Genomic DNA, 23,762 nt, shown 5'->3' on the forward strand with positions numbered 1-23,762 from the left:
AGTTTCTAGAGGTTTCCAGCATTCCTTGGCATACAGCCCATCACGTGGCCTTTCCTCCCCTTGCTCCCTCCTTCTTCCTCTGGCCTTCTTACCTCCCTTCCCTTTACAGAACCCTGTGATTACACGGGGCCCACTCGGGTCATCCGGAAGAAGCTCCCCATCTCAAGGTCCTCTGGTTAATCACCCCCATGAGGTCCTTTCGCCATAGAAGAGAACATATCTTATCTACCACTCCCACCAGCATAACCATGGCATTGCTTGTTGGCTGAGGTTACTAATGCAGAGAACAAATATCTATTCTTTTTTCCATACTAGGTAATATCTCAGACACACCATTCTGCACCTTACTTTCATTACTCGGGTTTCTGGAAATTCCGAGACAGTGTTTTTAGTCTTTTTACAAAAAGCTGTATAGTGGGACTGCTGGGTGGCTCAGCCAGTTAAGCGTCTGCCTTCAGTTCAGATCATGATCTCCGGGTCCTCGGATCGAGTTCCACGACGGGTCCCCTGCTGAGCGAGGAGTCTGCTTCTCCCTGTGCCCCTCCCTCCCTCTACTTGTGCTCTCTCTCTCTCTTCCAATAAAATATTTTTTTTTAAGCCACATAGTTGGACACCTGGGTGGCTCAGTTGATGAAGCGTCTGCCTTCAGCTCAGGTCATGATCCCAGAGTCCTGGGATCAAGTCCCACATGGGGCTCCTTGATCAGCAGGGAGCCTGCTTCTCCCTCTCCTGCACCCCCTGCTTGTGTGTGCGAGCTCGCGCTCTATCAAATAAATACGTAATTTTTTTTTTTTAATTTTAAAGGCACATGGTAAGTACTGTACAGGGGAACATCCAGGACTTTTTCAGCCAAGCCCTTACTGGACAGGTGTTTGTAGTATTTCTGCCCCTTTACTGTTAGTGTTGTAGTGAGTGGCCTTGTGCACTGTCCCCCGGGGGGCCATGTTGACACATGAGTGTAGGACACACTCCCAGAGGTGAAATCAAAGAGTATGTGCCCCTGTTGTTGCAATAGACACTGACCAACAGTCCTCCGTAGACGTCCTGTTCCCGCCAGTGATGGATGATGACCGCGTGTCTCAGTCAGGGAAGCCTCTGTGAATTCCACAAGAGCCGGGAGTCCAGAGTGGACCCTGAATTGTGCTGTAGGACTTGTATAAACTTCACACACGACTGAGAGAACCACGATCATCAATACTGGACAAGGAAGGGGAGGCGGTCTGATGGAGAGACGAAAACAGCCCCAGACGGACCCTCGGCCGACACCACTCGGACTCGGAGGAAGGGGAGTTCCAAGCCGATACCACCCCACCTCGGGGAGCTTCAAGGTTCTGGAAACCTCTGGGTGGCAGACGGCTCGGGCCGAGGATCCGAGGCTACTGAAATCTGAGTGAAAAACGAGGCGACCGCACAATTCCGCTTCCAGGCAGGTACCCAGAAAGATTGAAGCTCTGTGTTCACAGCGGCGCTATTTCCAACGGCCGACAGGTGGCGCTGCCCCAAAGGCCCCTCAACGGATGGCTGGGAAACCGAACGTGATCTATCCGCACATGTTATCCGCGACAGAAGGAGGGACGTACGCACACGAGCCACAGCACGAATGAACCCCGAAAGAGTGAAAGAAACCAGACGCGAAAGGCTGCAGAGTGTAGGATTCCATACTGTCCAGAGTAGGCGATTCCATGGAGACAGAAGAGAGATCAGCGGTTGCCAGGGCCTGGGGGAAGGAGGCGACAGGGAGCGACCGCTTAATGGGCTCAAGGGTTCCCTTTGGCGGGATAAAAAATGTCTGGAAATAGTGGTGATGATTGCACAACACTGTGAAGGTATTAAATGCCCCTGAACTGCATACTTTAAAATGGTTAAAATGAGGGGCACCTGGGTGGTTCAGTGGGTTAAGCGTCTGACTCGATTTTGGCTCAGGTCATGATCTCGGGGTCGTGAGATTGAGCCCCCGAGTGGGGCTCCATGCTCAATGAGGAGTCTACTTGAGATTCTCTCCTTCTGCCTCCTCCCCTCTCTCTCCCACTCTCTAAAAAATAAATAATATATAATATAATATATAATATAATGATTTAAATGATCAAAAAATAAAATGGTTAAATGATCAATTTTATGTGTTTTACCACAACTAAAAAAAAAAAAACTTTAAATTTTTATAGAAAAAAAATATTTCCATTTCCCAGCTCCTAAGGGAGGAATTTTTAGGAACCAATTAAATTCACGAGGTAAAGAATGTGTGAATTTTAAAGAAAATAATAGTATCTTTAAAAAAAAGATTTTCTTTATTTATTTGTCAGAGAGAGAGCACAAGCAGGGGGAGAGGCAGGCAGAGGGGGAAGCAGGCTCCCCACTGAGCAAGGAGCCTCATGTGAGACTCATCCCAGGAACCTGGGATCTTGCCCGGAGCCAAAGGCAGGCGCTTAAGGCAGGTGGATCATGACTGAGCCACCCAGGCACCCTGTATCTTAACTTTTAAAGAAAACGGTTATTTAATAACCCCTGTTAAAGCACTTTAAGGCAGACTTTCTTCAAGGGGAGGGGCCGTTGCGATAGGACCACTGCAATGGGATCTTGTGCGGGGTCTGGCGGGGGATTAGACTCAGCTCTGAACACAGCAGGGGCAAGTGGGACTTTATAACCAAGGAAGGGGGGAACAGTGGGGGGGGGGGGCTTTGCTAAGAGGTAACATCAGGGGTAAGGGGGATCCTGGCTAACATGACCTGACAAGATTCTTGCTGAAGGCAGGCTAGGACGATCAGACATCACCCAGGGAGTGGGGAGCGGGGGATGAGAAACCTGATCAAATGTGGAGGGAAAGCAGCTACCAAGGGTGGGGGGGTTCCAGTTAAACTGACTTAGGAGGATACTTTCCAAAACTGGGCAAAACAAACATGAACACAGAAGTCCAAAACTCAGGCCTCATGGGAAGAGTGCAGGGGAGCCTAGGTCGAGTCCAGTGAGTGAGAGAATCTCCATCAGTATATAAAAATGTGATGGTGAGGAATGTTCAGGTGCCAAGAGCAGAGAACGCCCTCTCTCCCCACCACTCCCCAGGCTGGGGTTAAAAACAAGGAACTGGATTGTCTGTTTCTAATCCAGGCACCGCGTACGAAGTTCAGCTCTGCTCCTCTGCTGTTTGTTCTGTTTTCTGCCACATGTTGGCATCATCCTCAGGCTGGCGCCAAGATGGCTGCTGCATTCCGGCCATCACAACCAGACCCAGACCTGGAAAAACATACCACCGTGTCCTGGGTGAACTTCCCCAGCAGCCTCTTCTCTGGTGTCATTGGCCAGCATCGCCCACTGCTCAACCAATCCCGAGCCAAAGGACCAGTCAGGACCTGCCCTCTGGGGCTGGGGAAAAACCCAGAGGAAGGCTGCTGAACAGATGACAGAAGTCTGGACCTCTGGTATTTATTAGCAGTGACACTCTGGGCAGTTGGAAGGTGGGTGAATTTTACCCTCTTCTTTTTGAGATCATACTATCTAAATTTTCTGTATCACACCTTGACTTTTCTTTTAATAATGCAAAAGGAATCAAAGTCATTATTTGAGAGACAGAAACAGAAAAAGAGAAGCTTCAGCACCTGGAAAATTCAGAATAACTGGTGTTGCTTTATGAGCCGCCTAGCACTGCTTACCTCTAGAGCCTTTGCCCAGGGGTTAGTGGTGATAATGTATCAGAATCCCTCTAACCCCTTAAACTCCACTCCTGCTGCACAACTAAAGTCCTACGAAAATGAGGCTGGTTTGGGCAATCTTGTTGCGGCCCAAACTTGGAGCTCTCTCCCCTAGGCGGCTCCACTTGGAAACAATGGCTGGGTTTGCAACAATCTCTCTCTCAAGCAGATAGACAGGAAATTCCAAAACCGCAGCCAGAAGGATTGAGGGTAGATCCCTGTGAACACTACAGTAAACATCATACGAAACCTTCCAGGCACTAGGGGCCTTTCAGGAGGTGGGGGATCGGTAACTCCTCCAGAGAAAATGCGCTTTTCTTGAGCAGGGTCACAGAGGGGCAGGGAGAATTCAGGAGGTTGTTCAAGTCCAAAGACAAAGTCAACACGTCCAGAGACAGCTGTTGCCTGCTTGCCAAGCCTCATGCATGAGCGTCTCCTTACCCCCTCCCAGTAGCCCCGTGAGGTGGGGATGCTTGTCCCCATTCTCCAGAGGAGCAAGCCAAGCCTCAGAGAGGCGAAGTCATTTGCTGCCAAGATCCCAAAGCCGAGTGGTGGCAGAGCCAGGCTGAGTCAGCCTCACCAGCTCGCCACAGGGCTGGGCTGGACTCCGCTATTGCTCAGCCCGCCTGGGCCATGATCAAAGTCAAGATTTCTCTCCCACTCCAACCTGGGGACCGACCCTGGTAGATGCCATGACCTCCAGCAATCTGGTGACACACACAGGCAAACTGCTACTGACTTATGCCTCCCCCCCAAAACTGGTGTTCTTCCCACAGACCCGGAAACCTCGCCCGGCACTGCCCCCTTCAGATCCGTAGACAAGCGCTGTCCAACCAACAGAAGTTTCTGTGATGGTGATGGAAATGTTCTGTAGCTGCACTATCAAATGTGATAGCCACTGGTCCCGTGGGATCATTGATCACCTGAAAGTGACCAGGTCGAGAAACGAATTTTGAAGGCATTGAATTTTAATTAAGGGTCTATTTCAGTCACCTGAGGTGACTACTGGCTACAGTATTAGCACAACCCTGGACCCTCCATCACCTAGACCCTGTCCCAACAGAGCTCAAAATTCCAATTAATCCCTCCTTCTTCTCCGGCCTCAGCCCCTCCTGCTCAGCACGCCCTCAGCCAGGATTTTCAGTCTCCACGCCTCGCATGTGCTGTTTACCATGCTTGGTAAACCTCACCCCTCCCCTGCACCCCACCATCTGTCTCATTGCTACTCCTACTCCAGGTCTCTGCTCAGATGTCTCCTCCTCCAGGAAGCCCTCCCTGCCTCTCAGGCTGAGTGAGGCACCCCTTTGGGCTCTCCCAGCCCCTAGGCTCCTCCATCCCTGTGCTGATTACTCTGGATCATCATTGCCTGGGGGTGGGCCTGCTCCCCCCAACACAGACACAGAACTGTGAGCCCCGCTGTGGACTGAGGACAAAGCAAGAGCTGTCTCAGTCACCACTGTGTCTGCAGCACCACCCAGCACAGCGCTGAGCATAGGGAGTGGGTGTGGGAATGAATGAATGAATGGATAAATGAATGAATGAATGAATGAATGGTGGATGCTTTTGAAAAACTGTGCTAAAAGCTTTAAAGTGAGCCAGCCACAGGTCAGGTCCCATCTCCACCTACTGGCAGACTCGCCTCCTTCCTCGAGCCTCGGTTTCCTCATCTGTGAAATGGGTGCACTTACGTGAGGTGGATGTTGGATGAGGCAGCTGTGTTGGGACTCCCTCCCGTTGTGATCACTGCTGTTGTTCCCGACAGTCACACCGGCTGGGAAGAAGAGGTTCAAGGGGATTAAGGGAGGAGTCCGGGGAAGCCCCAGGAAGGTCCCCAAGTCACCCTGGAAAACTGGTTCAACCAGTGTCTGCGCCCATCCCAGAGAGCACAGGTGAAGCCTCTGGAGCCTGTAGAAAGGGGGTGCTGGGGCTCAGCCAGGCTTGGCCATGTCCGGAAGTCACCCCCAGGATCCCCACTGAGGTGGCCCACTTCAGACAGCCAGGGCCCAGCTCTCCAGCCCTGTCAGCAACTCCACAGGACACCAAGATGGAGACTCCTAAGAGGGCCCAATGCCACTTCTCCAAGGGCCTCCTGCTCTCAGGTAAGGAGGAACACCCCGGGGCTGCGGAGGGATGGTGGGACTCAGCCCAGCGGCTGCAGTGTCCTCTTGGAGTAAGGGAAAGATTGCCAGGGAAGAAGAAATTATTAGAGTTATTAGGGTAAGATGGGGGGGGGGAGGGTGTTGAGCTGTAGAATCACAGCCCCATACCTAATTTTGCCTATGGAATTTTCTAGAATATCAGGACCAAGAGGACAAGAATTTTGTTTGTTTGTGGTTTTTTGGGGAGGTGTTTTGTTCTTTTGTCCTATTTGCAATATCATACATCATCACCAAACTGCTGCTACAGTGTTCACACCGGTTACTGCAAACTCAAACCCTAGGGAAAACCGTTCCTGGGAATTTACTTAGGTCAGGGTTGGGCTGCCTGGTACAAGGCCAGACCATCACGAGGACAGGAATTTATTCATATTTGTTTCCCTGCGATATCCCCCATGCCTAGAAATCTAGGGAATTTTAGACAGATCCTATATAATTGGTACTGCAGTATAAATAATAGGCGTTCTGTAAGTATTGGTTAGATGGACGGATGAATGAATTCAGAGTCCACCTGTTTCGAGGCAGACCACACAGCATCTCAGGGCAGAAAAATCTGCTGGACCAATGGGATAAGAAATCGGTGGCTTTCATATCTGGGCTCCCACTCCTGAACCCAGGGCAGACATCACTCATCGATCCCAGCCCTGAACAGCACTCGGAGTCCTTGTCCCCAGATGAGGACATACAGGGAGGAAACTGCTATGGTCCGTGTCCAACGCTTCTGATCTCAGGCCACCCCTGTAACTCTCCACAGCTTCAGTGCTGGCCCTCTGGATCCCCCAAGGCACCTGGGCTGCCCTCCGCATCCAGAAGATTCCAGAGCATCCTCAAAAGGACGAGAACCTTCTCCTGTCCGTCCAGGGCATCCCGGGCGCCTTCCAGGACTTCAATTGGTACCTGGGGGAGGAGACCAACGGTGGCACGATGTTATTCACCTACTTCCCCGACCTCCAGCGGCCCCAGAGGGACGGCAGCGCCATGGGGCAGCGTGACATCGTTGGCTTCCCCAATGGCTCCATGCTGCTGCATCGCGTGCAGCCCACCGACAGCGGCACCTACCAGGTAGCCGTCACCATCAATCCTGAGTGGACCATGAGGGCCAAGACCGAGGTCCGGGTGGCCGGTGAGTGTTGCGCCGCTGCGGGAGGAAGCGGGTAGGCTCGTGCAGCCTGACGCCCGCCACGGGCCAGGACCTGCGCAAATGCCGCGTCACGTGGTTCTCACTCCTCCGTTCAACCCATACCGATCGAGCACCTGCGTGCCGGGCCCTGAAGACACCGTGTGCCCCTCACACGCGTTAACCGATCAAATGTCTATTGAATGTCATCCTCGTGCCAGACGCTGGAGAACGCGCCATCTCCCGTACTGCACACAGGCATTAACTAATGAACTATTTATCGAGCTCCTACTGTGTGCGCGGTCCTAAGGGCTATACTGCGTTTCTCAGCTTTCGCGTCCGTTAGTCAAGAATTTATTGATGAATCCGCTCTGGGCAAAGTGCTAGAGATGGGGTGGCGGACAGGAGCAACAGCCAACATTTCTCGGGCATTTGTCACTTGGGCCCGCTTACTCCAGAGCACAGCTTCTCAACCAGGGCATGACTAACATCTTAGACTGGCTGATTTTTTGTAGTCGGGGGCGGCTCTGGGCACTGCGGGTACTTAGCCATATCTCTGCCCTCTACCCACTAGAGGCCAGTGGCACTCGCCCTGTTGTGACAACCAAAATTGTCTCCAGACATTACCAAACGTCACCCTGGTTGAGAACCCCGGCCCTATATTAACTCCTTTGTATCTCGAAAAACAAAATAGAACAAAACAAAAAACGTATGAGGGGCACCTGGCCGGCTCAGTCGGAAGAGCATGCGACTCTTGGTCTCGGGGTCATGAGTTTGAGCCACACACTGTGTACAGAGCTTACTTAAAAATAAATAAATAAGCTTTAAAATTAAATAGGGGTGGGGGCACCTGCATGGCTTAGTCGGCTGAGCGTCTGACTTCAGCTCAGGTCCTGATCTTGGGGTCCTGGAATCCAGCCCTGTGTCAGGCTCCCTGCTCAGCGGGGAGTCTGCTTGTCCCTCTGCCACCCCCCCCCCCACTTGTGTGTGCTGTCTCGCTCTCTCTCGCTCAGATAAATAAATAAAATCTTTAAAATTAAATCAAATTTAAAAACCCTATGAAATGTGATATGCCATTTACATCTCCATAGTGCTGGGGGAATAAAATAACCTCTCAACCTCCCAGCAGACCTGCTCCTTAACCATCGTGTCCCCAGAGGACTCTGATCACCCCATTTCCTCTGTGATTTTCAGAATGTGCTCTGATGTGTCACATTCCAAACATGTCTCAGTAGGAGAGGAATTCTTCAAAGGGAGACAGTGAAAACATACTTGTTCTTTTATCATCCAGCATCGACCACGGGGGCGGGGGGGGCGCACAGTAGGTTCTCAGTTAATGTTTGTTGAATAAAGAAATAAATGAAAACTTTCTCTCTCTCTCTCTCTCTCTTTTTTTTTTTTTTTGAAGAGAGAGAGTGGAGGTGTGGGTAGAGGGAGAGAGAAAATCTCGAGCAGACTCCCCGCTCGAGCCCGGAGCCTGAATTGGGGCTCGATCTTATGACCGTGAGATCATGAGCTGAGCTGAAATCAAGAGTCATACGCTTAACTCACTGAGCCACCCGGGTGCCCCTGAAAGAAAACTTTCAAAATCAAAAACACCATGAGGCAGGCACCATTATTGTCTTCATTTTACAGTTGGGGAAACTGAGTCACCGGGCATGGTAGAGCTGGGATTTGATCACAGGAAGTCACAATACCAGAGTCTGGGAGCTTAACCACTTCCTCTCTAAGCAGAGAAAGGGGGGGGGATAATCTCCTTACCTTCATTCATATGTGGGATGCTGATAATGAGCATGTAAATAATAAATTAAGATCATATTTCAGACACATTCACAGTAATAGTTATCGCTAACATTATTTGGCATTTATTACATGCCAACTGTATGTATAATTCATTTACTCCTCACTGCAGCCCTGTGAGGTGAGTAATATTATCGGACTCATTTTACAGAGGAGGAAACTGAGGCACAGAGAGGTTATAATTTGCCCAGTTTAAAAAAAAATTAAACAGGGTGATGTGATCTAAGATGGGAGGTCATCAGGGAGGGCTTGCCAAAGAAATGACATTTGAGCAGAGGAAAGGAAGGGAGCCCTGCAGGCTCCTGAGGGACAGAGTTCCTGGCAGAGGGAACAGTAAGGGCGAAGGCCCTGAGGCAAGACTAGCTTAGTGTGTCCGAAGCATAGAGACAGAACGCCGTGGCTATAAGGCAGCGAGCAAGTTGGGTGTCAGGAGTTGAGTTCTGAGAGGCACACAGGGGCCAGGCTTGTTGGCCGTGGGGCGACTGAAAGAAGCCACTAGAGGGTTTTTAACAGAGCACTGATCTGATTCACAGTTGAACCCAGCCACAGTTGAGTGTGGGCTGAATCTCCATTCTATCCAGAAAGAAGCTGAGGCTCGGGTGGTTTAAGGCATGCCCCGAATATTAGGCATCCAGACATCGAATCGGCGACGGGGTTGGCATTCGAGTGCAGGGCCGCCTGAATGAGACCCACAGCTTCCTCTGCAGTCACTAAACAGCTCATTCACTTGTTCCTTCAGCAAAGCTTCCCCCAGTGCCTCTTCCTCAAGGTCACCTCTGCGTCTGGACTGTCCTGGGCCCTGCTGGGGACACAGTGCAGACTGAGACAGCTCTGGCCCTCCCGAGGCTCACAGCCCAGCGGGGGAGACTGCTATTAACTAATAATCACAAAATAGATCATTGTGCATAGTGCAGGGACCATGAAGGAAAGGCACGTGCGGGGATGATGAGAGTGTAAATCGGGGGTTAGCTGGGAGGTTGCCCTGGGAAGGTGATCCTTCCACAAAGCTTGAATGATGACTGGCAGTTATAAGTAGAGGGGAAAGGAGCTTTGGGAGGTGTTCAAGCAGAAGGTTTGGTCTGTGCAAAGGGCCTGTGGCACGAAGCTGTAGGGCTCATGAACTGAGCTGGCAGGAGACAGGCACGACTGAGGCAAAAGAGGAGAAGGGCATCCTCGGAGGCCAGTGCAGCAGGATATACTGAAGCCAAGGCTCAGGTTGTAAGGACAGAAGCTCTCTGCAACTGACTCACAGTGTAGGGAGCCTTGTAGGACCCCAGGGTAGCCCCTGGGATGGGGGCTCCAGGAGCCCTGGGTTCACAGCTGTCTTCTCAGAGCCTAGAACAGCGCCAAACACACTGTTGAATAAATGAATGGGTGGGGGGCCCTTCAGAGCCATGGGCAATAGAAGTGCTCAGAAAGGCAAGTGCCCCCTCCTCCCCCAGAGGGCGCCATCTCTGGCCTCCTCTCTGCTCAGGGATTCTCCTCTTGGAGGCCAGGGATTCCTGCCAGGCCTGAGCTGGGTGTCAGCCCAGGCTTCTTTGCATACTCTGAACCTCCTCTTCCAAAATGCAGAGCTAGAAAGAAAGAGTGCTGGAGAGACAGACAGACCAAGATAGAATCTAGTCAGTCCGGGGCGCCAAGGGGTCTCAGTCTGTTGAGCATTTGACTCTTGGTTTCTGCTCAGGTCGTGATCTCGGGGTTGTGGGATTGAGCCCCGCATTGGGCTCCATGCTGGGGTGGGGGGGGCGAGTCTGTTTGTCCCTCTCCCTCTGCTCCCTGCCCCCCCAACTCATGCTCTCTCTCCTGCACTTTCTCTCTCTCTCAAGTAAATGAATAAACAAAATCTTTACAAATATTAATAATCTGGGGCGCCTGGGTGGCTCAGTCGTTAAGCGTCTGCCTTCGGCTCAGGGCGTGATCCCGGTGTTCTGGGATCGAGCCCCACATCAGGCTCCTCCGCTATGAGCCTGCTTCTTCCTCTCCTACTCCCCCTGCTTGTGTTCCCTCTCTCGCTGGGGGTCTCTCTCTCTCTCAAATAAACAAATAAAAGGAAAGAAAGGAAAGAAGAAAGAAAGAAAGAAAGAAAGAAAGAAAGAAAGAAAGAAAGAAAGAAAAAATATTAATAATCTGGTTGGTCCAACGTGGCCTGTGGTTTCCTTCGCCTTGAGTGAAGGGTCCACTCCTTGTCCAAGGGGGGGGGGGTGAAGTAGGACAGACAAGATGGGGAGCCTGATGCCGGGGGATCACGGCAGGGAAGATGAGCAAGGACTCAACACCTGCTCTCCTCGTAGTCATCATCACAAATATATCTATTATGGATTTGTCCACCACCGATCCCCGGTGCAGAGCGGTGCTTAGCGCACGTTAGGTACTCCGTAAATCCTCGGCACTCCATCTCCCACCTGTGAGCACCTCTAAGCCAAGCGCTTTGCTGACCTCACTTCATTCCATTCCCGCAAGACCCCCAGCAGGCCCTGGGATGATCCCCATTTTACAGAAGGGCAACCAAACAGAGACCCAGAGCGCCCCCCCCCCCCCCCGCACGGCTGGGCAAAGCAGGAAGCGAGATCCCTCCTGGGTCTGAGTTCATGTCCCTGGACCTCGGCCCCCTGGCTTTTTCCCAGCCCCGGTGGAATCCACTCCCTCGTGAGAAATGCCTTGGCTTCCAGAGGGCTGAGCACAGGCAGCAGGGAAGCAGAGTGATTCAGCAAAAGGAAGAGCAAAGGAAAAGGCGAGGCAGTGAGGCATAGGGCTGGGCGCGTTCTCATGTCAGGGTGGGTCACCTCAGCAGCCAGGTCATTTCTATTCAGGGACAGCTGTGGTCCCACATCCAGTTCCCCCAGGGGGGTGGAGGGGGGATGGATGTGGCTGGGAGCTCTTCCTCCTGTGTCCCGGGTAATTCCCACGCTTAACTCTCTCAATCATGAGGGGATTTGGTGTGCCTTTGGTGGCCAGAATAGGAGCCAAGCCCAGATGGAATGTTCAGAAAAGGGCTTAATAAAGGGCATTGCAGGCTCGCAGGACCCCAAGGAGGCTGGGAACCAGAAACAAGGTGTAAACTGCTTGCAGAATTCTCCTGCCAGAGCTAGCATTGCCCAAGTGTCAGGCCTGGGTCCAGAACCCTTGCCTGGTGGGGGTTGGGGGGGGCCACAGGGAAGCTGCATTCATTCAACAAACATCTATTGAGCACCTTCTGTGTACCAGGCACTGAGTGTACAGAAGGAACAGACAGAGATCTCTGCCCTCGTAGAGTTTATCTGTTGGTGGCCACGTCCCTGACCAGGGGACCTGGGTCACATGACCTGCGCCATGGGAAAAGACGCTAAGGAAGCAAGTGTCTGGGAGAACTCCCAAAGGGGAGGATTCACAGGCTCAGGGCAGACTGAAAACACAAGAAAGGCCCAGGACACATAGGTCCCCAGTGTACTGAGGAGGAAACAGAGGCTCAGAGAGGTCCCACAGCCAGTGAGCTGCCCAAACCAGGCTCAGAAGCCAGAGTGGGATCATGGTCATTGACAGCTGGTGTCTGTTCTCCCATAAATCCAGTTGAGGGGACTTGGGGGCCTTCAAGCAACCCTGCGCGGGCTCCTCAAAGCTTTCTGGGCCCTCTGACACCCCAGGCAGTTAATGACAGAGCCCAGCACCCCCTTACCAAACACGTGCAGAGGGCTTCGCACACATGTCTCCTTTGTGTCCTCCTTGCCACGGCAAGATGATCCCCGTTGCACAGACAGAGAAACTGAGGCACAGAGAGTTTAAGTAACTTGCCCAGGTCACCCAGCTAAGGGGCAGCAGGTGCGGAATTGAACCCAGGCTGGCGGGCTCAGGGGCCACACTTTGAGGACTTCATTCTGCCTCATCACTAACAACCATTAACTGGCCGGTGTCATGGGCTTATATGACCTTTAATCAAATCACACCTTTCGGAGCCTCTGTTTCCCCCAAATATCTGTAAAATGGCAGCAATCACACCTCCCACCATGGATCATTGTGAGGACTGGCTGGCAAATCCATGTGACGCTGTGGAAATCAACCAAGTCCAACCAATGAGAAAAGCAAAGGCTATTTACTCCGAGCTTGCTGTAGTAGGGGAGTCGGCCCCTGGCACTTGCATTTGTGCAGAGGCTCAAAGGCAGGCAGAGGGTTGGGAAAGCTTCAGAGTGGAAAAAAGAGAAGGCTTCAGCTGGGCCCTGATTGGAGGTTGTTGGCACCGGGAAGCTGGAGGCGACCAGTTAGGGGGCATATTTGGCTTTCTTGGGAGCTGGTCCTAAGTTAGAAGCAGGGACAAAAATTGGGAAAGCTGTCGGTTATTAGTCAAGTCCTGGCCATTTAGGGCCAGTTCTTCCAGAAGTTACTGTTTGTCTTCCTGGATTGTCACTGGAGATAGCAATCTGGCTTCCCGCAAGTCTGACTCAAAGCAGGCTTGCGTTGTGCGCTGTTCGTAAGAGGGTTGGTCTTCTAGGCAGCTCGCTGCAGGTTGTGGATCGGAATTCTATTTTTATATACAGACTGGCCATTGTCTGCTTTTATAATGGTCTCTCAAAGCACTTTCTCAGATGTGTTTGTATCTACTCAAAGATACACATGGATAAATAATATGGCCCACGGAAGAAGACCCAGATGATTCTCTGTTCTTAGAACTGAGGATGGGTGGTCCCAGTGCCCAGTAAAGAGAAAAGCCAAAAAGAAACCTTTCAGTCCCGGAAGAAGAAAAGGAATGTGGGGCTCTGTTCTAGTTATTTTTGGTGCAGAACAAACTCGGTGATACAGAACAGCAACCAGTTTATTATGGTCACGATTTCTGGAATCTGGAATTCAGACAAGGCACAGCAAAGATGGGGCCTCAGATGAGAAGACCCAAAGGGCTGGGACTGGCTCACATGCTGGAGGCTGGAATCATCCAGAGGTGTCTTCACTCAGATACGGGGAGGCTCGCCCTGGCTGGAAACTAAGCTGGGGCTATCCACCAGATCTTCGTCACGTGGTCTCTCCAATGTGACTGCTTGGGCTTCCTCACAACATGGAGACTGGGCTCTTAGAGGGAGCAAGGGGAGAGCAAGTGTTCCAAGAGACCAAAGCAGAAACTCCGTGGCTTCTTCTGACCCAGCCTTGGAAGGCACACAGCATCACTTACATTGTATCGTTTTGATTACAACTGAGCCACTGAGATTAGCCAAGATTCAAGGGAGGGGTGTTAGATCCTTCTACCAGATAAAAGAATGGCAAGATCGTATCACAGAAGAGATCTTGTCGCAATCGACTTTGAAAAAGACCGTGATTCACAGGCTCCCTCTTTTCAAGTTCATGGTCTATGATAAAAGGCAGAAAATATAACAAGTTCTAAAAAGAGGACACTTTAATCATGTGATTGGGGCAGGGTTCTTGCTACAGCAACAGAAACCGCTTCTAGCTGATTTAAGCGGAAAAATAGATTCAAGGATCCTGAACAACTCAGAGATTCTCCAGGGAACCAAGGAACCAAGCAGGGAACCAAGCTTGGGAGGTGTTGCGTGTTAAATGCTGTCCCCTCAAAAAAGACACTGAGTCTGAACCCTCAGCACATCAGAATATAACCTTACTTAGAAGTAGCATCTTTATAGAGGGAATCAAGTTAAAATGAGGTCGCTAGCTTCAGCCCTAATCCAATATGACTGGTATCCTTATAAAATGGGGAAATTCAGACACGGAATGTTGTATGTGAACTTGCGGGGGGTTCCAATGTTAGCGGCGATGTTCGACACCATACTCTAAGGCACCTTTGAATGAACTGTCCATGCATGGAGGCTGCAAAGGAAGCTGGGAAATGTCTTTATTTCTGCCCGGCTCCAGTTCAGGGTTGTCTTTCCAAGGGAGAAGGAGACATGATTAAGGCCTTCAGAGCAGCAAGATGACTCCATGGTTCCAAAGCCTCACAAGCCCGCAGCTTGCAGAACGAGGGATTCCTTCCCCTACCCCCTCTGGACTACACCCCTTCACTTCACTCTGATTGGACCAACCTGAACCAATCAGGAAGGCCAAAGGAATGCAGAGTGCTGATTGGCTTAGGTCTGAAGGGCTGCCCTTCCTGATGCAGTCACTGTGACAAGGGGTGGAATGTATTAGCTAAGGGAGCCCACCCAGAGCTGGAGGCGAGATCCATCCCTCCTGAAGGGCTGCAGGCTTCACAATGGTGGAGGCGTGGAAGGAGCTGAGGAGACACCCACATGTCTGTAGCTGGGGCCCAGGGGTGCAGGAGTACCTGGCTCCTGGGATCCCAAACAGACCAGGTTTGGCCATTTTGCAGACAAAATCGAGAGGCAGAGAGAAGAGGGGTGGTGAAACAAGAAAGGAAATATTTCAGTGAAGCCAACCCCGGGAAGACAGCAGGCTAGCACCTCAAAGACTGTTTCCAAAGTGCTGAAGATACTTCAAGGTTTACTAAGGAAAAGGTGGGACAAAGGTCAGTGGATACATGCAGGTGGGCAGTAAAGGTCAGGTCAGTCATTGTCTTGGGGTCAGTCAGGAGGGCTCTTGCTGGCTCAGAGCGGTCCCTACTGCTTGAGGGGGTAGTTTCAGCTCCCATCACAGGATGCCTTGCACGCAGTGTCTTTTCCATGAGTTAAGAGACAAGCTGGAAAGAAGCACTTAATAATTAGCAAGCACAGACTGAGGTTAGAATGGAGGTAGTTGAAGTGCTCTTTTTATTTATTTATTTATTTATTTATTTATTTATTTGAGAGAGAAAGTGTGCTGCAATCAGGGGGAGGGGCAAGGGAGAGAGAGAGAGAATATCAAGCAGACCCCCTGCTGATCAGGGAGCCCAAGGTGGGGCTCGATCTCACGACCCTGAGATCGCGACCTGAGTCAAAAATCCAGAGTCAACACTTAACGGACTGAGCCCCCCAGGCGCCCCTGAAGCCCTCTTTCATATCCTGTCTACCAACACGAATCAACGAATTGCAAAATTAAGAGAGTAAGCTATGAAGGAAATGCCTATCGGGAGTCTCCTTGGCCTGGGATTGTCAGAGAAGGCTTCCAGAAGGAGCTGGGAATGGAAAAGTGAGCAGGAGTTATATACCGTGTGTGGAGAAGAGCATGCCAGGCAGAGGGAACAGCATTGGCACAGGCTGGGTGGCCCAGAGAGTGAGGAAGGGAGCTGTGGGTGATGGAACTCTGTGGGTGGACAGGGCTGCAGGGACCAGTGCAAGCAGATCCAGGAGAAGGGGCTCTGGATGCTGTAAGAAGACTGGGCAACAGGGTCGGGGTGGAGCAGACAGGAAGCTGGGCAGGGGGCTCCTTGAGTCAGCCAACCTGGCCTCGGGCCCGCCGAGTCACTCACAGAAGCCACTGAATTTCCACTTGCTGTTGTGGGGATTCAAAAATGTAGAAGGTGGGGGCACCCGGCTGGCTCAGTCGGTAAAACACGTGACTCTTGATCTCCGGGTCTTGAGTTCAAGCCCCGTGTTGGGTGTGAAGCCTACTTTAAAATAAATAAATAAATAATAAAAAGGTAGAAGGTGCAGAAGTTGCTAAGTTCCAGTGTCTGGAAGAGGGGCTGCCTTCTATCCTCTGCCCAAATGCGACCCCTCTGGGCCTTGGTGTTCACATCTGCAAAATGGGCCTGATTTAGCCACCTCCCCAGGCTGTGGGGGCAACGACCACATAGGCTCAGACACAGCCTATCCTCTTCCTCCCCGTGAGAAGAGTACATTTTAAAATGGGTTTCAGGGGCACCTGGGTGGCACAGTGGTTAAGCGTCTGCCTTCGGCTCAGGGTGTGATCCTGGCGTTACGGTATCGAGCCCCACATCAGGCTCCTCCGCTGTGAGCCTGCTTCTTCCTCTCCCACTCCCCCTGCTTGTGTTCCCTCTCTCACTGTCTGTCTCTATCCCGTCGAATAAATAAATAAAATCTTTAAAAAAAAATTTAAAAATTAAAAAAAAATAAAATGGGTTTCAGACACTTTGAACCGATAAACTTTTAGGGAAATGGATGAACTGGGCAAATATTGATTGATTTAATTACACACACACACACACACAAATACCTATATATATGTATACATATGTCTATATGGTGACACTCTAGTCCATTTGGAAATACCGGTCTTCACTCCAGTCATGCAGAGCCTGGTACAGTTCCTTCCCATCCTTCAGGGGCTCCTGGGACACAGGCCCTTCCTTTGGAAGCCACACAGAGTGGTCATTAGGAGCTCAGGTGGCCCAGGTGTAATCCCAGCACTGCACCTACTGTGAGCCCTTGGGCAGGTCAGCTCACCTCTCTGTGCCTCAGTTTACTCATCTTTAAAATGGCACAGATCCTACTTTGTTGGATAATAGAAAGAAGTGTGTGTGTGTGTGTGTGTGTGTGTGTGTGTACAAACACATTCGATCTTCACAACGACCCTACAAGGTAGATACTCTTATTGTCCCCATTTCACAGATGGGAAGAGACACGGAGAGGTCGAGAAATCTGCCCAGGGACTTGAACCCCAGCATTCTGACCTCAGAGTCTACAAGCTTAGCTGACAAGAAGGGTTGGGATATAACAGGTGTTCAGCTTGATACTAAAGGCTGGAGGTCCTCGTGGTGGGGGTAGGAAGTCAGGTAGGCTTTGTCCCAAACCTGGCAGGTAGTGTTTGAGAACCCCACGCATCGAGACCCTATGTCCCCCACAAAACAGGGCCTGGAACCGCATCCTTTCCCTAGAAGGATGGAGGTGTCAGTCAACTGAGGCGAGAAAAAGCAGGCAGGTGGGGTGAGGTGAGGGAGTGTGTCGGGAGATAGGTTTCAGATGTGCCAAAGATGGGAGGAAATCTTGGGGAAGCAGAGATTGTGAGGTGGGGTGAGCCGAGGAGCTCCATCCGGGGACGTTGAGTTTCACGTGCAGCAGAATCAACCGGACAGTTGGATGTCCAACTCTGAAAAGCAGGAGAAAGCTCTAGGCTGGGAAAGGAAAGTGCACATGAGTGCTCTCTGGACAGTCACTGATGCAGGGGTGAGGGGAGTGGGGAGACCCTTCCAGGACATCTCACAGGCCTCTCTTTCTCTCTCGTACCCCTCAGAAAAGCTGAAGGAGCTGCCCATTACACAGCTGCCCGTGAGTGCTGGGATCATGGCCGCCATCCTGATCGGGTCCCTTGCTTCCGGGTCCCTCTTCATCGGGTGCGTTGCCCATCTCCTGTTAACAAGAGGCTGGAGGGGCCAGAGCCACAGGTACAGGGGCCCCAGGCCTCTCTCTCCTTCCCTCTGTCCTCTTCCCCACCCCTTGGGTCCCACACATTGATTCTTCCATGAGTCATGTCATCTGACTCACACCCAATCTCATCAAATCTCGGAACTCTTGAGGTGAAAACGACCTTCTACCCTGTATTAGACAGAATCCTGCACTGCAAGGAACAGAAACCCTACCTTTGAATGGGCTTACGAAAAAGTAGAAAGTTTTTCTGGCCCTGCATGGCCGGATCCGGGGCCTCGATTTTGTCAGGAGATTCCTCCATACACCCCTGGACTCTGCTTTCTCTGGTGGCCTCCTTCTCAGGCAGGAGGGTGGCGTGATAAGCTGGCTCCCAGTAGCCCCAGGCTCCCATCCACAGAGGGAAGGCCGCACCCGGCTCCCAACACGTCCAACAGAAGCCCCGCGGCTGCTGCCCACTGGCTTAACTCAAATCGCATGTCCTTACACAGACCGACCACTGCGGCCAAGTGCTGGAATACCCTGATTGGCCAAACCTGGGCCATTTGCAGAGCTCCGGAGTCAGAGAACAGCCCAGCTCCACGTGACTAAAGGGATTCAGAGTGGGGAGGGGCTCCCCCCCCCCCAAAAAAACCACAAAAAAGCAAAACAAAACAAAACCAAAAAAAAACAACAACAACAGACACTATTGCCAAAGAACCGGAGTGGACAGAGGACGGGCAGAGGCCTCGGATGGTGCCGACTTCTGTTTGGGGGAGAAAGGCAGGGGCCTATTTTCCTCCAAGAAATGGTCTATTCGTGGAAAATTCGTTCCTTGTGAGATCAGCTTCTTCAGAACTTTGTCTCCTGACTTGGGTTCTGAGCTGCTTGCAAATGTGCCATTTTGCTGCTCTCCCTAGTCCCCGGGGAAATGGAGGCAGCAACCTTTTCTCCTCCACCTCCTCTTTCATTTTTGCAACTTTTCTCTAAGTCTGAAATATTTCCAAAGACAAATTCCTTTTCCTATTCTCTTTGTAGCGTTCTGACTGTGGCAAGAGAATATCTCGATCTGGTTCTAGTCAGCCTTTAAGGTCCTTCTAACACTCGCTAGCTTTTCCCGAGAGAAAACCAAGAACCCTGTCGAGCCCTAGATTTAACCCATTGTTTGGCTTTCCTTCATTTTCCCCGTCACTTTCTACTTACGTCTGGTTTCATTACAATATGGCAGCTTCTGACTGTGTCCTGCTTCTGCTCTCGCCCCCACAGTCTGTTCCGCATTCAGCAGCCAGAAAGATCCAGTGAAAATTAGTCAGCTTGGGTCCCTCAGAGTCGAGGCCAAAGTCTTCACCATGGACACAAGACCTAGCTTGACCTGCTGCCCCCCTCTGACCTCACCTCTCCTCCCTCTCTCCCTCACACTCTCTGCCCCAGCCATATTCTTCTCTTTGCTGTTCCTTTGCTGTTCCTGCTCCTGCCCCAGGGCCTTTGCACAGACTGTTAGAACTCTCTTCCCATGATTTCTGCAAAGCTGGTCCCCTTGCTTGCACCAGGCCTTTGCTCAAATGTCGCCTTCTCCATGAGGCCCCCCACACCATCCTACTTGAAACTGCACCCACACCGCCTCCACCCTCTGCCTCTTTCCATCCTCATTTTCCTATAGCACTTTTCACTCCCTGGCATTCTACTGCCAGTCATTTTTTGGACTTCTCTCTCTCTCTCTCTCTCTCTCTCTCTCTCTCTCTCCTAGAGTGCCCACTCCAGGAAGCCAGGGGTCTTTGTCTGTCTTGTTCTCATCTGTGTCCCCAGTGGCTTCAACAGGACCCAGCCCATGGTCCACATTCTGTAAATACATGTTTAGTGAATTAATGAATTTGCGGCAGTGATGTCAAGTGTACTTTTTAAATAAATGTATTCAAATGAGCTGATGCAAAGAAAAATGTTAAGGAAATCGTGAAACAGGTGGCTGGAGCAGACTCATTGAGATGGTCTGCCTAAATAGTGACATTAGGGAAATGCTACTCATTGGCATACGGTGGTGGCTGGGGAAACTGAGGAAGGGCTCCGTGGCTGGAGGTTATGGGAGAAGAGGCGGGGCTAGGGCAGGTCTTGACCTAGTTCACTCTGTAGCAGGCACCATTTCTCTCTGATGGACCGATGGGCTCTCCAGTTTCTCTAAGTCTCTCTCCACCCACCCGAGCGGCTTACTGCACTAATATTGGTTCTCTCCCTGCGTCCCCAGGATGACACCCGCAGAGAAGCCAGAGGCCCGCCCCAATCACAATGCTGGTAAGCCAGAGGTCCCCGTGGGTGGCTACTGGCCCTCCTCCCGGCTCCTTCCTCTTCTCCAGCCAGCCACATGCACCCTCGCCTTCTCCCACTAGGGGTCTCCCAATCACTTGCCCCATCCAGACCTCTCTGGGGCCCCCCAGACTCAGCGCACAGATTCCGAGTACATCAGCACTCACCCCAAACCTGCTTTTCCTCCTCTTCTCAGTGGCTGGCACATCCAGTCCTGGTGGTTCCACTCCCGGGTCCCCACACCCAGCTCCCTGCTGGGCTCCCCGCCTCCAGGCTGGCCTCCACCCCATCCCCAGGCAGAGTGCCTCTAAAACCCTCGCCCTGTCACTCCTCTGCTCAGAGGCCCTCCATAGCTCCCCAGGGTCCTTAGGACAAGTCAGGCTCCTTAACATGGCTCTCTAGACCCCCATAAACTGGTCCCCACTGTCTTTCCTGGCTTCATCTCCCACATGTAACATTCCCACCCTCAAAAACAAAACAATATAAAATAAACTACATATATATATATATAATCCAGGCAGACCAAATATATCACAGCTCCTCAAACATGGCAGGCTACCTCCCACCAGCCACTCCCTCCTGCTTTTGCATAGCTCTCGCTTCTCTTTCCAGTCTCAGATGTCCCCTCCTCCAGGAAGCCCTCCCTGACTCCCATCCAGGAGCCCTCTGGGCTCCCCCACTCAGCCCTACCCACTCTGGGTCATCCCTATCTGGGGACAGATCTGTCACCCCCACTGGACTGTGAGCCCCGGGAGGGCAGGGCCAGGGCTACCTGAGTCTCTGCTGTGTCCCCAGCACAGGGCTGGGCAAGGAGAGGGATTTGCACAAACGTTAGCTGAATAAATGACCACTGACAGCAGCCAGCATGGGCCTGTGGGCTGCGTGTCAGCCAGCTCCTCCCTCCCTTGTCCTCTGCTTCAGGTGACCAGAACATCTATGAAGTGATGCAGTCTCCGACCTTCCCGGTGTCTCTTCCCAGTGACACGGGGTCCATGAGCACCTCCATGGTGAGTCCCACCCCCTTTGGCTCCTAGCACCTTGTCCCACAAGGTCGGAGTCTCTGCCCGGTGACACGGGGTCCATGAGCACCTCCATGGTGAGTCCCACCCCCTTTGGCTCCTAGCACCTTGTCCCACACTTGGGGAACACGACTCAGCCCCCGGGGTGCTCCCTACTTCAAAACCACCAGGAAAAGAGACTGGAAGGACACAACATAAGGAGCATTTGTCCCTGGGCCACGGAGGCTGGGGGGGGGGTATTTTCTCTCTTCCCCTTGTCCGTAGTTTCTACACTGAGCAGATATTCTCTTTATAATCGGGTGGGAAGGGATGATAATAAGAAGAATTCAAATGAATAAGAGGAGAAATTTTAAAAACCGAGAGGAAAAGCTTGGAGCCACAGGCGTGCACGGGAGGTGGAGGGTTCAAGGGGGTCATCGTCAGAACACCGGCCACGCCACCTGCAGACTCAGGAAGGGGTGATGGGGACTTGGAATCCGGGTCTGTCCTCACAGTAAAGGTCAAAGTCGGGAGGGTGTCGGGATGCCGGGGGCCTGGCTCACCGGTGCTCTTCCCTTGCAGCCCCTGCCCCAGCAGCGGCCGGAGCCAGAGAACCACCCCTACCAGGTGTGGAGCTGGGGCGCGGGAGGGGTCCTGATGGGCAAGTGGGTGGGGCCGTCCTCACCGACCTTCCACCAGCTCTCAGGGTCTGTAGCTCCCTGGGAAGCACAGCACAGCCTCTCCCCTCCCGGAGTTGTACCTTCCTCCTTCTTAGACGCATTCCAAGGCTGTGTATTTGTACAAGAGGAAACGGAGCCCAGAGAGGGAAGGCCAGCGCCCAGGGTCACACAGCAGGCCAGGGCCCAAGTCGGACCCCCCTGCAGGGGCCTCTTCCTGGGCCTGGGTCCCAGCCCCTCTCTGTCCCCACCTGTCTGCCCCTGGATCTCTGTGTCTGTGTGTCTGTCTACTTTTCTCTGCATTTCCCTACACCTCTCAGGGTGTCTACTGCTCTTGTTCTCATTCTCTGGCTCCCCACGTCCTCTTATCTTTCCCTCTCTCTCTTCGCCCATCTTTGTTTCTTTTTTTTTTTTTTTTTTTTATTTGACAGAGATAGAGACAGCCAGCGAGAGAGGGAACACAAGCAGGGGAAGTGGGAGAGGAAGAAGCAGGCTCATAGCAGAAGAGCCTGATGTGGGGCTCGATCCCAGATCGCCGGGATCACGTCCTGAGCCGAAAGCAGATGCCTTAACCGCTGTGCCACCCAGGCGCCCCCCATCTTTGTTTCTTGATGTCTCTCTCATTCTCTCTCCTTTTCTGTGCTCCTGTCCCTCCCATCTCTCCATCCCCATAGTTCTGTGTCCTCTCCTTTCTCTGGCCCTCCCGGTGCCCAGTGTCTCCCCCTTCCACCATTCTCTCCGGATGTGTTCTCCCCGCATCCCTCAGCCTCTGCCTGGCTCCCCCAACCCCGACTCTGACCCCCACCCACAATCCCCTCTTCCCTTCCCCCCCAGGACCTGCTGAACCCCGACCCTGCCCCTTACTGCCAGCTCATGCCAACCCCCTGAAGAGGTCCCAGGCTACTGGAAGAGTGAAAGCCTCAGCCCTCCCCGGGGGGCCTGATGCCCCCAGAGAAGCCACACCAGAGACCCCACAGGACCAGGCCACCACAGCCTGGGGGCCGACAAGGCGGATTCAAATGAGGACTCAGCACGGCATCGGGCTCGGGGGCAAGAGCTCATGATGGGCCCAGCTCCTCTCTGACCCTCTGAGTATATAACCCGCCCTCAAGTCTGGTCCATCCAGCAAGCTGGCCTGGGCCTCATGCCTGGGAAAGGTAGGCTCTTACCTTCTAACCCAAAGTACCCCACACACACACTGGATATCTGGGGACGAGGAGGGTGGTCTCAGGCCTGCCTCAAGCCAGACCTCACAGTCTCCTACTTGTTGGGCTCTTGTCGGCCCACAGGGCCCCACCCCAGCTCCCTCCTGGTCCTTGGAGCCCCTTCCCCTGGGGACAAGGCAGCCCCCCACCACCACACAGGCCCCAAAGGATAAAGCACATGGCCGGGGGGCCGGCCTCCCAGGCCTGTGGCCCCCAGTGACAGTCCTGGCCAGTGACCATAGCTGTCAGACCCCTTCCCTACTCAAGATTCAGTCTCTCCACACCTATGGCCAATTTCTGCCCGTCGCCCCCTACTCTGAATCTTACCAAGGCCCTGAGGGCAGCCGCTCCCTTCCCTACCCCCACCCAACTCCGACCCCCACCCCCACCCCCAACCCAAATGTGGGCCCAGTCTGTTGCCCCTTAATTTATTCACGCATTCGGCATAAGTAAGCCATGTGTTTTGCACAGTGCTGGATCCTGCAGCTTTGGGAGGGAACAAAACAGACAAAAACCATTCTCCTAGAGGAACGCTGTGGCGGAGGAGAGAGTCAGCAATCAAAGTAACTAACATACATGGCGTGCTGGGTGGTGAGAAGAAGAGGAGGGGAAATGAAGAGAGAGGGGGTTGGGAGTGTGGAGGACTGTGATTTTAGATAGGAAGAGCAGAGTAGGC

The 23,762-nt window shown here is 52.4% G+C and overlaps 1 protein-coding gene and 1 non-coding gene across 2 annotated transcripts; one reads left to right on the forward strand and one right to left on the reverse strand.

The window, feature by feature from the left end:
• Positions 1–5,727: 5,727 nt before the first annotated feature.
• CEACAM19 (CEA cell adhesion molecule 19) lies at positions 5,728–22,769 on the forward strand. Its single transcript, XM_087853364.1, is given in 8 exon segments — positions 5,728–5,782; positions 6,594–6,962; positions 17,799–17,949; positions 20,148–20,194; positions 21,128–21,217; positions 21,293–21,321; positions 21,787–21,831; positions 22,716–22,769. Coding segments are annotated over 8 exon segments (840 nt in total).
• Positions 6,046–6,187, reverse strand: LOC123785015 (small Cajal body-specific RNA 16). The gene has a single exon (XR_006777585.1).
• Positions 22,770–23,762: the final 993 nt, after the last annotated feature.

This window comes from Ursus americanus, chromosome 21, assembly GCF_024610735.1.
Source record: "Ursus americanus isolate L20-20 chromosome 21, mUrsAme1.1.p, whole genome shotgun sequence".
Classification (NCBI taxonomy): Eukaryota; Metazoa; Chordata; class Mammalia; order Carnivora; family Ursidae; genus Ursus; species Ursus americanus.